The sequence below is a fragment of the Eubalaena glacialis genome, chromosome 15 (assembly GCF_028564815.1).
Source record: "Eubalaena glacialis isolate mEubGla1 chromosome 15, mEubGla1.1.hap2.+ XY, whole genome shotgun sequence".
Classification (NCBI taxonomy): Eukaryota; Metazoa; Chordata; class Mammalia; order Artiodactyla; family Balaenidae; genus Eubalaena; species Eubalaena glacialis.
In genome coordinates, this window is record NC_083730.1 from 81,812,021 (window position 1) to 81,827,264 (window position 15,244).

The 15,244-nt window shown below is 42.3% G+C and overlaps 1 protein-coding gene across 2 annotated transcripts in view; it reads right to left on the bottom strand.

Moving 5' to 3' along the window:
* The window catches only part of FBXO21 (F-box protein 21), a 36,235-nt gene extending 21,900 nt beyond the window's left edge, over nt 1–14,335 (bottom strand). For both annotated transcript variants that reach the window (XM_061169139.1, XM_061169138.1), the window contains exons 1-7: nt 14,086–14,335; nt 13,070–13,205; nt 11,055–11,149; nt 5,608–5,729; nt 2,558–2,704; nt 2,121–2,257; nt 1,006–1,142 (exon numbers count right to left, since the gene is read on the bottom strand). In XM_061169139.1, coding sequence (XP_061025122.1) covers nt 1,006–1,142; nt 2,121–2,257; nt 2,558–2,704; nt 5,608–5,729; nt 11,055–11,149; nt 13,070–13,205; nt 14,086–14,324 — 1,013 coding nt within the window. In that variant the 5' untranslated portion in view covers nt 14,325–14,335. The remainder of the gene's footprint in view (nt 1–1,005; nt 1,143–2,120; nt 2,258–2,557; nt 2,705–5,607; nt 5,730–11,054; nt 11,150–13,069; nt 13,206–14,085) is intronic.
* Between the last annotated feature and the right edge of the window lie 909 nt (nt 14,336–15,244).

Sequence of the window (15,244 nt, forward strand, 5' to 3'; positions counted from 1 at the left end):
AATAACAAATACTTTCAAACTAACTGGAGGTTACCTCTAGAGAGAAGAGGAGGGAAAGGGATAAGGAAGAATACCGAGGAGGTGCCAACTTACAGACAGGTTTTATTTCCTAAACCCGGAGATGGAAATATAGAGACCAGCATGAGAAATTCCACCAGGCGTGTAAAGCACTGGGTTCTCTCATTTAACCCTCCAAACCACTTTATGAAAAACATTATCCCCATTTTACACACGAAGAAACTGAGGCTCAGAGGAAGCCAGGTCTGAATTCAAACTTCAAAGCTCAGCTACTTTCTATCATTCCACTCATCACTTCACCAAACAGTACCACAGCCAGTCATTAAGAAGTAGTTTGAAATAACAGGATGTAATTAAATAACTTTGTTTCTTTTCCCTCTAGATGGCATTTTTAAAGAGACCTTCTCTCTAGACTATAGCTGAAAAGGAGCTTTATGTCCAGCAGGACACCAGGTCTAAAAAAAGAGAACAAAATAGAACTCATTAACCTGGTCTGCAAAATGCACATCAGGTCACCAACCTTGCCTAAAAGGAGTGCCACTGCTGAGAACTTGAATATTTGCTTTTGCACATGGATGAAGAACTTGGGCCCAGTTTCCTCTCCCCTGCTTCTCCCTTCCTCCTTCCCTCTCTTCTGGGGGGAGATTTTATGGAAGACTGGGAAGTAACAGTTTCTTTAAGAACTCTTTGTACTGATTTGCTTTGGAACAAAGGGACTCTGAGATTGACATAAGATCCTGAACTCTTAGTCCTGTTCTTTTAAATGTTTTCTCTGAGATAACTGGAGATTCACATGCAGTTCTGAGAAATAAGACAAGGATCCAGAGTGCGCTTCTCCCAGGAGCAGATTACGGACGTGGATACAGTCAAGAGCAAACCAGTTCCATCACCACCCTAGGCCCCCTTTTAACCTCTGTTGTTACATCTCCTCTCAGCACAGTGGAAATGAATCCTCAGGGCAATCACGCTATGTCACGGATGGCTCACCCTTCTGCACCTTGGCACCACCTTAATAAGAAGTGGCTGGGGAAGTTGACAGGCTCCAGTGGGACCCCCAACTGTCGGGCAATCGTCAGGTAGAGCAGAGACATGCTGATGGGGATTCCAGTTCTGCGGATTAAAACCTAGATGAGAAGAGAAGGCTTTAGCTTCACAGAGATGAACCACACCTTCTCACTCCTTCACACCTTCTCAGTGGGCATCTACTGTGCATCAGGTGAGAGGACAGGTTTTCAGGCTTAAGTGGATGAATATTTCATTTACTTAGATCAGGGCTCTCGGACTACAGTCCATGGGCCAAATCGGGCCCACCACCTGTTTTTGGATGGCTTGCATAAGAAGAGTTTTAATATTTCTTAATGTTTAAAAAAAGTCAAAAGAATACTATTTCATGAAACATGAAAACTATATGAAATTCACATGTCCATGTCCACATACAACGTTTTACTGGAACACAGCCACATGCCTTTGTTTCTGTATGGTTTGTGCCTTCTTTCGCTCGACCACGGCAGAACCGAGTGGTTAGGACAGAGAGCACATGGCCTGCAGAGCCAAGGGGAATCACTGTCTGGCCTTTCACAGAAAAAGTGTGCAGACCTGTGATTTAGGCCCTCCTGCTTCTGGGAAGAACGTAAGGCCATTTCAAATAACGTGTGTAAGATATGACAAAAGAAAATACAAGTCTCAGAGAGAGCAACAGAACAGATACGAAAACGGAGACAAGTAGGAAGCAAATAAAAAACAAGCATCAATGACGTAACTGGTCATGTATTTCCTCCAGTCTTCCTGGAAGCCAGTGCAAAAAGGAAGACCTGGTTAGTTTCATAGTTTAGTGTTCACAAGATGCAAACGGACCACACTGAGTCAGAGAAGTCCAATTTCTAGTCAAGAATTTACCTCAAGGGTTTTCAGACACAGGATGCTCTGTGATGAAGTAGGTAAAAGCCACAGCAATATCCTCATAGTAGAGGCAAAAATGAGTTTCACTGGGCATTGAGAGATGAACAAAATCTATTACTTGCCCTCAATAACTGTACAGTTTATCAGAGATAAGCTTAATATATATATATAATTATTATATTTTCTATTATACACACACTTACCTGGTGCATATATAAGTTTAGGGCATTATAGTAATCCATTCGGTTCCCCTTGAATTTCAGTTGGTCATAAAGGACGTAGTTCATGGCGTCCAGCACCTGGCTCTGGAGTTCTATTTCCATTATCATGGAGGATTCACCTGAAATACAGAGACCTACTCTGAGGACACAAGCACAAATAACGTTGTGACCAGTGTCCCAAATAACCTTTAACATGCAGACACCGGCAATGTCCTAAGAATATATATCAGGTGTTACCAACCCAGGGTGGAAAAGAGAACACGTATTTGAGGTCTTTTACATCATCCAGGTGAACATGTGGTTGTATCATCAGTTGATTTTTTGGGACATAATGGGAATGCACTGCAGAATTCCCCAAATTAATCAATTACTCTACGTTTTCTTTTGCAAATACAGCTGGATCCAAAGCAATTCCACACCTGCCTTGAAGGCCAAGCTGGGGTGGCGACTATTTATGCCCCGGAGGGTTTTGCAAACAAGCTCCACGATGCTGTCAATCTGGGCCTGAATGTCTCTGAGGCTGATGTCGGAGAGAGGATTGCAGTACTGGTCAATATACACTGCACCTGAAATGAACAAGAATTACTGAATGAACTCCTACTTCTACCTTTTCTTATTAGTGGTCATTCACCCCAGACTCCTGGGGCCATGGCTCTTTACACCACTCCTCCAGATGTGGTTCCTATCTTGGATGTCAGGTCTGGCTGCTAATACACTGAGAAGAAGCAACATTCTTACAACAAAGAAGATTACATTTCATTGTTATTATTATTTTTTTAATATACCAAAACTCTCTCAGAGGTCATGGACTCAAAAGAACTGTGTGATACACGCCATATCTCCACAGTCTACTAGGAAGAGAAATAAATACCATAAAGGAGATCTTTTCAAGCTACTTCTCTCTCCTTAATTTTCTTATAGTTCAAAATCCAACAACTCTGAAAACTTATGAGTATAAGACAGTTCATTGAGACTTAAAAAAAAAATAGTTGAAAGCCCTCAATGTCAGATATACCATTTCAACAAATTATTCCTCTGAAAGGTGAGCCAGTAAATGGACTTTGGAGATAACCGGACTTTGAAATTAAATAGTTACACTCAGGGAAACCCACAGCTAAAAAGTTGTACAGAGCACACCAGAGACACTGTCTCTCGAAAATCACTACTCTTCACCACCTTAGGTTAATTTTTAACCCGAGACCCAGTGGGCTAACCTGCTCATCTGTTATAGGACGTTTTCACTTGGGAAGCTGTAGAGTCACTTTAAATTCAAGAGGTCTCAAACCAGCTCAGGACCTGGATCCCCTACTTACACCCCAGTGGGTTATCAAGAGACCTAGACACCAGCCCCAGTTTTGCCACCAGCCAGGGACTGGCTCCTGGGCCTCCTCGGGACTCAGTTCCCCCACCTGTCGGCTGAAGGGATTTATGCTGCACAGCTCCGCAGCCTGTTCTATCCGACTGCTGCTTCTTAGACTTCGTCAGTGGCATCAGATGATTCTAGTTGGTCACCAAAGAGCAAAACCTTGGAGACAATTTCTATTCACTCAACTAGTTAAAAACCTTCAACAGCTACCCAATGTCCACAGCACTGATGTGAATGGGCTGCTGAAAATTATAATATTATTTAATATTTGAAAGATGAAAGAGAAGTAATTGTTTTCATAAATAAAGCTTGTCAAGTTATTCTTGACTGTGGAATAAACAGAAGATGCCTCTTAACTCCGGGATGCATATGTGAAGATTCCAGGGTGGTGAGGATATTTTATTTTAATGAACTGAAGCAGATACTTCATGTCCTTCTGGATGGTATAATCAACAAGATCAATCAATAAGAATCTGCGCTACGCACTGTGGAGTATGTCCTGATCATAACATAAGGACAAGGAACACAAGAAACACAGTGACTATTAAAGAAACAACCTGTACACACAAGAAACAGAAAGGATGGATAGGGTTTACTAGCCACTGCTACTGTATTAGGTCTGAGGCAGTAAAATCTGCAAGTGTTGCAGTTATCAGGGAAACAATGCAAGTGAAACCTGAAATGAACTTGGAGGGTGAGTAGGATTTAGGAGGGAACCCTAAGGAAAAGGGATACCACGAATGAGGAAGTGAAGCCAGGTGTATGTGTATGGCACCAGTGAGGATAGTGGCCTGGCTGGAGCAAATGGGACATTTTAGAGAGTGATGGGGAAAGGCCTGACTGAATTATGGAGGGCACTGAAAGCAGGCAGAGATTTAATTTAAAAAAGGAAATCAGCTGGCCACGTCGCAGGCTCACATGGAGTGCTGAAAAGGCTGGGTTTCAGACTAGGCCGGCACTGTACGCTGGCTGACTTGAGAGCAGGAGGGGGTGATGCCCATGAAAGCAAGTATTACTTAGAAAGCTGCTGCTGGGAGAGGTGGCAACGGCCTGAGTGAGACCAAGAACAGAACGGAGACACGACTATGAGAAACGCTGGGAAGGAAAAAGAATCAACGAATTGGGTAAGTTGCTGGGAGTAGGGAATGAAAGTGAAGGAAGAGTCGTATCTGTATTTCATAACCATAACTTGTGGGAGTGTTTGTGTAACATGCTAGGAATTTAAAATAGTTTTTAAAAAATGAAGTCACATTTTGTTCTTGTTCAACTCAGTAGGAACAGAAAGTTCTTCCCTTCATCTTGCCTGTCCACTGGACTTCTTTCCACTCACTTCTCGTTATGGACAAGGAGACTCACTGACGTGCAAGAACATTTTGTCCTCATTAAACTCCAACCAGAGAGGTTAAGGGATTTGCTCGAGGTCACATGGAGACAAAACTGGACACATTTATTTCTGATTTGAAATGAGGCTTCAAAGCTTAGAGAGAAAGGGAATTAACCTCATTAGCTAAAATGTCAGCCTCATGCTTTGAACCGATGATGCATCTTTAAATTTATTTACTTATTTTTGGCTGCGTTGGGTCTTCATTGCTGCGCGCGGGCTTTCTCTAGTTGCGGCAAGCAGGGACTACTCTTCGTTGCGGTGCGCGGGCTTCTCATTGTGGTGGCTTCCCTTGTTGCAGAGCACGGGCTCTAGGCGCGCGTGTTTCAGTAGTTGAGGCTCGCAGGCTCTAGAGTGCAGGCTCAGTAGGTGTGGTGCACGGGCTTAGTTGCTCCACGGCATGTGGGATCTTCCCGGACCAGGGCTCGAACCCATGTCTCCTGCACTGGCAGGTGGATTCTTAACCACTGCGCCACCAGGGAAGCCCGATGGTGCACCTTTAGTAAACACTGTCTCTTTAGCTGGCAGCTAAAGATTTTGACCAGATCTTAGCTCTAAATTTAATCGTTTTGCCTACCTAATTGATCATACCATACAACCCAACCTCCAGGAGCCCATGTAGCACAGTTTACTTTTCCACTGCTTTTCCATCAGGGCCACTTTCACTGCTGCTCTTAAGGACAACTCAGCTGCCTATCAAAATATCAATGTTGAAGTCTCACCTTCAAGATATGATTCATAGTCATCAGGCTGCTGAAGAAAAGCCTTAAGATTATTTAAAATTTTCTGTTGTCGTAGGTAATAAAGAATTTTTTTGGCGTAGTATTTCCAGGTCAAAGCTTTTCTGGAAAAAACAAATAAACAAACAAACAAGCAATGAGTCAATAAGAATTAAGATATTAAAATTCTCAATTATCCATTTTTTTACTTCACACTAATCATACCACGTTAGGAGTCTACTTAACAAGAAAAGTATAATTGGCTCACAAGCATATAGTACTTATTATCATGGAAGCAGACAGCACAATTTAGGGTTTGGCATTTGTAATTTAACACTAAATAAGCTGTGCTGAAATTCAAGAAACAGTTATCCATTTGGCTTCAGATTTACTAACAGGAAATGAAAGAGAAACCTGAAACGTCAGGGGAGCTGGGTGAGTCTCAGGAGACAGGAGAAAGGCATTTGGAAGCTTTGCTGGCCGCTCAGTTACCCTGGCAGGGGTAACTCAGGCCTTGGGCTGCTGCCTTTCTCCTTCTACACTCACTGCCATCTCATCCAGTCTCAAGATTTCAGACACCATCCATACTGACATCCCCCAATTTATTCTCCAGAACAGGTTTTTCCCCTAAACTCCACAGCTGTATATCCGACTGCTACAACCACATCCCACTTCAGCATCTGAGACCTGAACTTTCTTCCCCTCCTAGAGTCACGCCCATCTCAGATAAAGGCAACTCCACCATCCAGGGAGGCCACACCCTCGGAGCCATCCTTGACTCCTTGCTTTCTCTCACAGCCATATTCAGTCCACCACCTATGCTCTTAGTCCTGTCGTCGAAACATATCAGAAATGTGAACACGTCCAACTCATCTAAAACACCATCCTCTTTTGTCTGTATCATAGCAGCTTCCTGCTTTGATCCTTGCCCCTCACAGTGTCCTCACTTGTATTTTATTTGTTGAAGAAACCTGGTTGTTTGACCTGTACTTTCCCATAGTCTGGAATTTGTTGACTGCATCCACATGGTGTAGCATAACATGTTCTTCTGTCTTCTAAATTCCTGTAAATTGGACGTAGAGGCTTGATCAGATTCAGATTCCATTTACTTGGCAAGATGACTTCATAGGCGGTAGTGAGTTCCATAAGGAGGCAATCATGCCTTGGTTGTCTCTTTCTGTGATGTCAGCAGCCATTGCTACTCAAAGGCCCAGGTCTGTTAATTCATTAGAGGCCATAAAGTGGTGACATTCTAATGCAGCCACCCCTTTTAATTATTAGCTGGAATACTTCTATAAAGAATAATTTCCCCTCATCTACTATTTGGTCCCCCAGTGGCATAGTATGTAGGAAAAGGCAGGATAAATGTTCACTTCTTTCTTTTTATCATTTTCCAAAATAATAATTTGGGTTGTTATTATCCTCCAGAGGTGACCGATTAGTTGTTGTTAAGTATTATTATGAACTCACAGAGCTAAACGCATTTGCTGTATTTCCACCCATTCTAGTTACTGTTCACAATGATGCTCAAATCACTACATCTTTGGCCACAGGAAGCCTCTTCACGTTGGCCCCTGAATACTTCTGACATGAAATATTGTTACTTTTCTCGCTACCTAGTTCTAGGCTTCCAAGGTCATCTTTTACATTTCCTGCTCTGGACCTAGTATCAGCCATTTCTCCAAAAACCCTGGCTGCTTTTGATGGGAAGTAGTATGAAGACCACAATCTGAGTGCTAGGAATGATCATTTCTACTAGGTTGGTTATTGTTTCTAGACCTTTTCAGTGGGCAGATAGTAAGTCTAGTGTATAAGTGTGTGTACACACACACACACACCCCCACATATACCTACACCTATTTAAACATAAAATATCTCATGTATTCATACTGACACATCTAATTCAGATTCAGAACTATACAGTTTTTACCTTCTTCTATTTTATATCTATATCTTTTTTCCTCCAGGAGAATCCTGCTTCTTCAGGATACCAGTGATGAATTAGAATATCACATACTCACTCATTTGCTTTATTCTACATCTCGCTCTTATACACATACACACACCAGCCTCAGAATAACAAGACCAATAATCTTATCACCTTGATGATTCCTGAAAACACCTAAATATTTTGTTCACGATCTCCCCCGTCCTCTGCTCATTTCTTCTAGACAGCTGTGTTGTATCTACACTGTCAGGGCTTACAGCCATCACATACAATACTTTCTCCCCTATCAACTGTCACTTGGATTTAATTCTACAAGTAAATATGTATTTAATGTTCACCACTAGTTCTTGTATCAGGGTCTCTGGTTATTTTGGTTGTCTGAAGCTCATTTTCTAGCGTATTTTTCAGGTAGGGCTCAGAAGTCCCTGAGTTCTTTCAAGTGGATGAGTTTTTCCATAGCCCTTACACTTGGAAGTCAGTTTGGCTGGATATAAAAATACTTGGCTGACATTTTCCATCCTTGGGTATCTTAAATGTGTTACTCGTTTTTTTCTCTGGCAGAGAGCACTGCTGTTGAAAAGTTTAATGATATTCTGATTTGTTCTCCCTTATAAGTGGCTTTGTCTTTTTTGCTTGGATCCCCAAAGGACTTTTCTGTCTTTAAAATCTAGTAGTTTTACTGAAATATGTCTCAGTGCTGGTCATTCTGGGTCAATATTCCCAGATACAGTGTATGCCCTTTTAATATGCTGCTTCAAATCTTTATTTGTAGGATGTACTCTTCTTTTAAGACCACATAGAACACCATAAATGCAAACTGTTTTCAAATACCCAGGGACTGGTACCTTAGCACCAACTACCCTTCTTCTTTCCTATGCTTTCCATATCCAAACAACAAGCATTTGCCAGGAATGAATACAAAGAGGGTCCTTCATGAAAACCGTCATCCCCAAATATTTACAAACATGAGACTATTCCCTATTATTAAAAAACAACCTTGTTTTAGGTTCAAAATACTTGTCAGGCCAAAGGGTAACATACTTATGATAATTTCTAAAAAGACTATAATGATATACACGTTTACTGGCTGTGCATAGTCTATTTTTTTTTTTTTTTTTTACCAATCTGATAAGGAAAAAATGCAATATTTCATTGTTATTTAACATTTCTTCGAAGAGTGAACTTAAAGGTCTTTTTACTTGACTGCCAGCCACTTGGACTTGCTCTTCTGAGAATGTCATCCCCTTATCCTTTGAACATTTTTCAATTTCTTTTTAGAAATTTTAAGGATTCTATTGACTTTGTTTATGGTTTCTTTGGTCATACAAGTCTATTTTTTTAATTGCAAAATCATTTGTCTTTATTTTTTTTATTGCTTTTGCATTACCAGTCTTGGTTAAGGAGGTATCCCCAGATTGTACATGAAGTCTCCTATTTTCTTGAAGGATTTTCATTGTGATAGTTTTAAATTTTAGGTTGTTTAATCTCTTGGAATTTAATTTTTGTATATGACACAAGTTTTACTTTCTTCCAGATGGATATTCAGTTATATCCAATACCATTAATTAAATAACCCATCTTTTCCCCTCTGAGTTTAAATTTATTAAATTATCTGTTACGCTGGGACATGAATTTGAATTATCCTTTGCCACTGATGTAGCTACCTATTTTTATTCAAATATTGTATTGTTTGATAACAGGTAGTGTCATAATATGTTCTAATATCTAGTGATGCAAGTTTCCCATTGTGATTATTTAAAAATTGTTTTTTCTGGCTCCTGTGAATTTACTATTCTGTATATATTTTATGACAATACTATCCATTTAAAACACACAGAGCTCCCCTCCCAAAACTCTTGTTGGATCCTAATTGGAACAGCACTAAGTTTATGTATTAATTTTGGAAGAATCAACATTTTCATGATGGTAAGTCTTCTTATTCAAGGACATGTTATCTCCTACATTTTTCAAACAACATTCTATAGTCTGACCTAGGAAACCCATCCCCAGGAATCTAATACTCAGAAATGAAAGCACTAGAAACACCACCCTCCACAGTCACAAAATGGAGAAAAAAGTGGTACCCATTAATGCGGGATGATTAAATAAGTTATGGTATATACTACAAAACAGTATGCAGCCATTAACAAAAGTGAATTTGATTTTTACCAGTTGATTAGGATAGATTTCCACGGGGTAATGCTGAATGAGGAAAAAAAGATATTGAAAAGTACCTATTATTTGATCTCGGTTTTGTAAAGAGATGATCCCCCTCCATCCGCATGTATATCATATTAGCATGGAAGCATACAACCTAGGTTGTCATCATAAATTACGGGAGTGGGGGCAGGGAAGGGCAGTGCAAACGGAGGGAGAAGGGAGGAAAGAAAAAAACAACATAAATAAGAAAAAAAAAAAAAAAGTCTGCACTAAACATCAAACCAAAACCAAAACAACCAATAAACTGAGTATGTATAACATTTATGTATTTAAAAGTTTATGTGTATGTATGTAAAAAAGACAGGTCGACTTTTATTTTTAAGGCTGCACAATACTGACTATTAGATCACACTTCAATTCATTTATAGATAAACCAAAATAGAAACAGAAAAATGACCTCTGCATCAGAACTCATCCAAGGCCTAGAATAGTGACACATCCTACCTCTCCCCACAGCTGTTCCACTGATAGATATTTCTCTCTCCTAAACCCCCATGAAAACAACAAGAAAAATATCTTGCTCCCTGTTTGTGAGACATTTCACAATAATCTCTCTTAAGGAAGATGTTAAACTAGCACTCTTATCTTCCATCACTAGTAAAGTTTCCAGAACTTTTAGAGCAGAAAATCTTTTTCGTAGGTCAGTTAAGCTGGAAGCCAAGTCATCTTTCAGGTAAACTGGAAATTAACCGTCACAGCAGAAAATATAAGGCATAAAAAAATTTAAGCAACAACCAAGAGATAATGGATTCTTCTTAATCGGGAGAGATAAAAGGCTCAACCAAATATCTATAATGTTCATCGCCAAAGTAAGATTACTGCTTACCAGAATTCAGAAATTGTAAAAATAATAAAAAAAAATTATCCATTACATTAAGACATGCGTAAGAAATTTTTTTTTTTTTTTAATTCAACTCACGACAGGCAAATTTGGCGGTGGTAGATGAAGAGATGAAAACAAAGAAAAGATAATCTGTGTTACCCAAATGACGTACAGATACAAGTGCCCAGAGCACAGTATTTGACCCATAGGAGGACTAAATATTAATTCTCCCAAAAGGATTTTTGCACCATTTCTTTAAATATCAATTGTCTTGGTGTATTTACCTTATATACACGGAATTTTTCAAAAATATAACTATGGCAACATGAATGTAACATGAAATATTTGGAAATACATGTACCACAGTTCAGCCACATACAAATTACAGCAATTAATTCTGGGGTTATTATTAAAACACACAAACAAACGAACAAAATCCCTGATAAAACTACAGCTTACCTTCCTTCCATATTTAGGATACACACCAGTTCATCCTCAAAAAATATCTCTGGTCCCTCAAGATTCTCAATGTCACTAAAACCGTTACAAGGGACCTATGAAGAAGACACACACAAAGAGGGCTCAGTAAGAGTAATAATGTTGTTGTCACTCTCACACACAAATGTGAGTTGCAAACAAAGCTGCTCATTTCCATGGAAGTGGTAACACCTCTCCCACACTATCTTGCACCACCCACCCACTAGAGGTGGAAAGGAACATGTGGAGTAACAATAATTTGTTCAGATCATAATTGTTAGTTGTAAATGAATTATATTTTCAAAGACTGGAATTTCTGAAAGTGATAACTCGCATCGGAAATGTGAAGAAAAATAGCTCTGAAATGAGGACTAGAAATACAAAAATCTCCTAATTCACAATAACTATTCTGTGCAGTCTACGTTGTATTCACCTAGGAGTGTAGGGCCAGAGAGAGAAGTCCAGTGCTTTGGGCAACTCTTAACCGACTGGGCATGTTTCTCCTCTGTAAAATGAGGTGGTGGTACCAATGAGCTTTAAGATCCCCTTGGTTTAAAATTCTATTACTTCTCCCACTTTTCTTTTTGAAAGTAGCCAGGAAATTTCTTGTCAACCTGTGTGCATGCTGAGAACACAGGAATACAAGGGTCCTGAGCCAAAGTAATCATCCACCCACAGATCAATCCTAAGTATACTCCTGTTATGTTCAAAGTCCTTGACACGCTTCTAATCAAGCAGAGGTACAGGGAAAGAGGGAGCTGGGGAAAAAAACACAACAATGCATTATTATTAGACAAAGGCACAGGCTGTTAAGTATGCATACAAAACCAGCTGGACTATACGTAGAGGTAGCAAACTAGCAGCCCATGTCCAAGTGCATCCAACACAGCCAGCACCCACATATATGTATGTGCAAACACATTTAAACCAGAATGGAATACCTGTGATTATGAATGCTCTTAGCCAGCGTCTGGCTTATCTAAAGTAGGACATAAATTCTGTCCATTCTAACATGAACAAACATTTATAGAAATGAATTACACTAGGAAATATCTAGTTTTATTCTCTATAGGGGAATAAGTTCAAATTTGTCCGAAGTTCAAATTTTCCCTTTCAAAACGTGAAAAGCCTTGAAAACATTTCAAAACGTATGAACTCCATTAAGTAATAGTAATTAAAATTAAAAATAGGAATTAATCTTCAGTAAACCAGGATAGTAAAATAAATCAGACTGGCTCCATTTCTAGACCTCCGATCAGAAATAAACTTAAAATATTAGCGTGGGCTATTTTCCAGAATTTACAAAAAGTTAAGAATCAGGACCCAATACAGAAACTTCTGTGAGATATTTTGTGGAAGGGAAACAAACCAACCAACCCATGCACTTCAGCAATATTAAAAAACAAACAAACAAAATAACTTTCCAGGGATAATGAATACAAGACAATTTAATTGAGGGAGTAATAATTCTTGATTTACAGGTATGTCTTGATTTTAGGCATGTCTTAATCCTCTGTTACCTTAACAAATAATGCAGTTCACTACTGGTTAGAAACCTGCAAAGCCAGAGAGAAGAACCATATTAATTTTGGCAACGCTTCTGGAAAATAACTGGGTGAAATTTGTAGTGTTTAATCATGGATAATACCCCCAATCATGTGGAGGTTGCAAAATATATGTTTAACCCACTTAAAGAGAAACAATGCTGATCTGGATTCCCTCCACATTGCGCTGCGGTGCCTCCTTCCCTCTCCCTCCCCCTCTCCCCCCATTCTCTCTGGCTTTAGAAAAGTAAAGCTGGCAGGGACAAATGGCTTCACGTTGCTGGATAGGAGGAAAAGGACACAATGACTCTTGCAGCCATCTAAGTGAGGAAGGGATTGTGAGAGCACTGAAAAGGGAGATAGCAAAAAGAGCTGGATGAGCTAATGCCTACAGACCCAGACGCAGACACCACTACCATGCAAATGCTTAGAGCTCCATCAACAGATCCTTACGTGCTCTGAAAAGAACCTCTTTGAGAAGGAGGCTACAATCTTCCGGGCCTCTAACCCAGCTTTTTGCCGAACTTTATACTCCTCCAACCAATTGACGTAGTCGGTGGGGCTGTAGTGTTTCATAAGGGAAGGCCACCTACAAGGAGAGAAACATCCCCTCAGCTTAACAGAGCCTCAAAGGCAGACAAACACGAATCAAAGGCAGCCTTGGAAAACAGGGAAAGCGGTTGGGTTTAGGGGTCAGAGGGGCCCTGGCGATGGACCCAGTTCAAATCTCCACCCGGCACGCACGCACTGGCTCACGGCGTGACCTTGGCGTAGCAGTATGAATACTGTGTTTCCACTCCCCATTTATAAAATGCGGACAGTCGGAGCAACAACAATCATAGTGATGACAATCACAGTTAACATTAAGTGTGCGCCTCCTAAGAGCCGGGCCCTGTGTAAGCGCTCCCTATACATCAGCTCATCTAATCACCACAGTAAAAGGTATAGGTCTAATCAACACCGTTTAAAGTCGATGAAAGAGGCTCAAAAAAGGGGAGTCGCTACCCCCAAGGTCGCACGGCGAGTACGCCAGGGCCAGATTTTATCCCGGGTCCCACACCGAAATCTGTGATCTCAGCCAACAGCCAGGGGATGATGCGCCCGCTTCCTCAAAGGGCTGTAAGGAGCACTGCATCACCCGGTCCGTGTAAACATTTTAGCACAGGGTCGGGCACAAAAGAAGCGCGCATGATGGATTAGCCGTGATACCACGGTCGTCATCCTTTATGGAGGGCCCGGCTGCTGGGCGCTTCCCAATGCGCAATCTGGACACCGGCGGGTCCGCTTGGAGTGGACCGAGGGGCCGGCGGCCTGGAGGCCTTTGTCTGTCTGTCCGCGGGAAGGAGTCCGGGGGTGGGATGCGGGGGTGGGGTCCGCGCGCGGGCAGGGAGGTGGCGGCTCCGGGCGGCCAGGCCCGGGCCCCGGGGGGCGCAGAGCGGGGGCGCGGGCGGCATGGGCGGCGGGCTCACCTCACCCGGAACTGCTCCTTCCACACCTTCCCGCTACTCTGGCACAGCTCGCGCAGCCGCCGGCAGGTGCTGGAGACGCGGCCGATATCGGCGGCCGTCAGCGAGCCGCTGCACAGGATGTACTCCAGCACCTCGCCGGGCAGGTTGACGAGGCAGCTGAGGCCCGCTGCCTCAGGCGCGGCCTCCTCCGCCAGCGCCGGCACCACTTCCATCGCGCTGTCGACCGCTGCCACCGCCATCTTGTCCGCGTACCTGGGGCCGCCGCGCGCGCGCGCGCGCGCGCGCCAGGACACCCCTCTTCGCCCCGCCCACCCGCCTTGAGGGGTGGGCGCCAGGGTCGCCCCGCCCACGCCCGTGGCCACACCCCCTCGGCCCCAGCTGCTCTCGGGGCGCTGAGCTGTGGCCGAGGGAAGGAAATGCGTTTTGGAAAATAACAGCGCGGTGGGGCCCGGAAGCTGTGAATGGACAATAATAGTGGCATCCATGTTTATTATGTGTGCGGAGCGTTTCCGGTCAATGAGCTCGTCGGGCTTTCCCAATAACCGTATGAACTGTTCTTCTCCCCAAGTTACAGATGGGGAAACTGAGGTTCACGGAGCTAGATGGACTTGTTGGGAGTCCCTTGTCCTAGATTCTAATCCAGATACGCTTGACTCTGCTTGACTGTATGCTAAACAGTATGCTGTAATAATAACAAACTTAATATTCATGAGCGGGTGCCCTGCCAAGCACTCTAAATCCGTTCTTCAAGGACGCCTCATTTGAGCCCTCTGCCATAGGTACCATATTTTATATACGTTCTACAGATAAGGAAAACCTGGCTCATAAAGGTGGGAGTCACCAGTTGAAAGTCACAGAGACAAAAAGTGGTCGAACCTGGATTTGAATCCTCCAAACAGGAGTTCCCATTCACCTGTGGGTGGGCACTCTCTTACTTCCGTGCCTGCACCTGTTTATTTATTTTTCCAACTCAGTTTAGTTTCGTGACAGGCGCTGGGCTGTGTGCCTTGGGGATACAGAGGTGAATAAGACAGTGTCCTTGCCTCCCAGGAGCTCAAAGTCCTCCCCCCCTCCCCCATCCCCACCTCCCGTAATTTACCTTGCCCCCTCCCAAAGTTTCCTGCCTTGGAAAGGGCCAACCATCCCTCCGTTCCTGCAA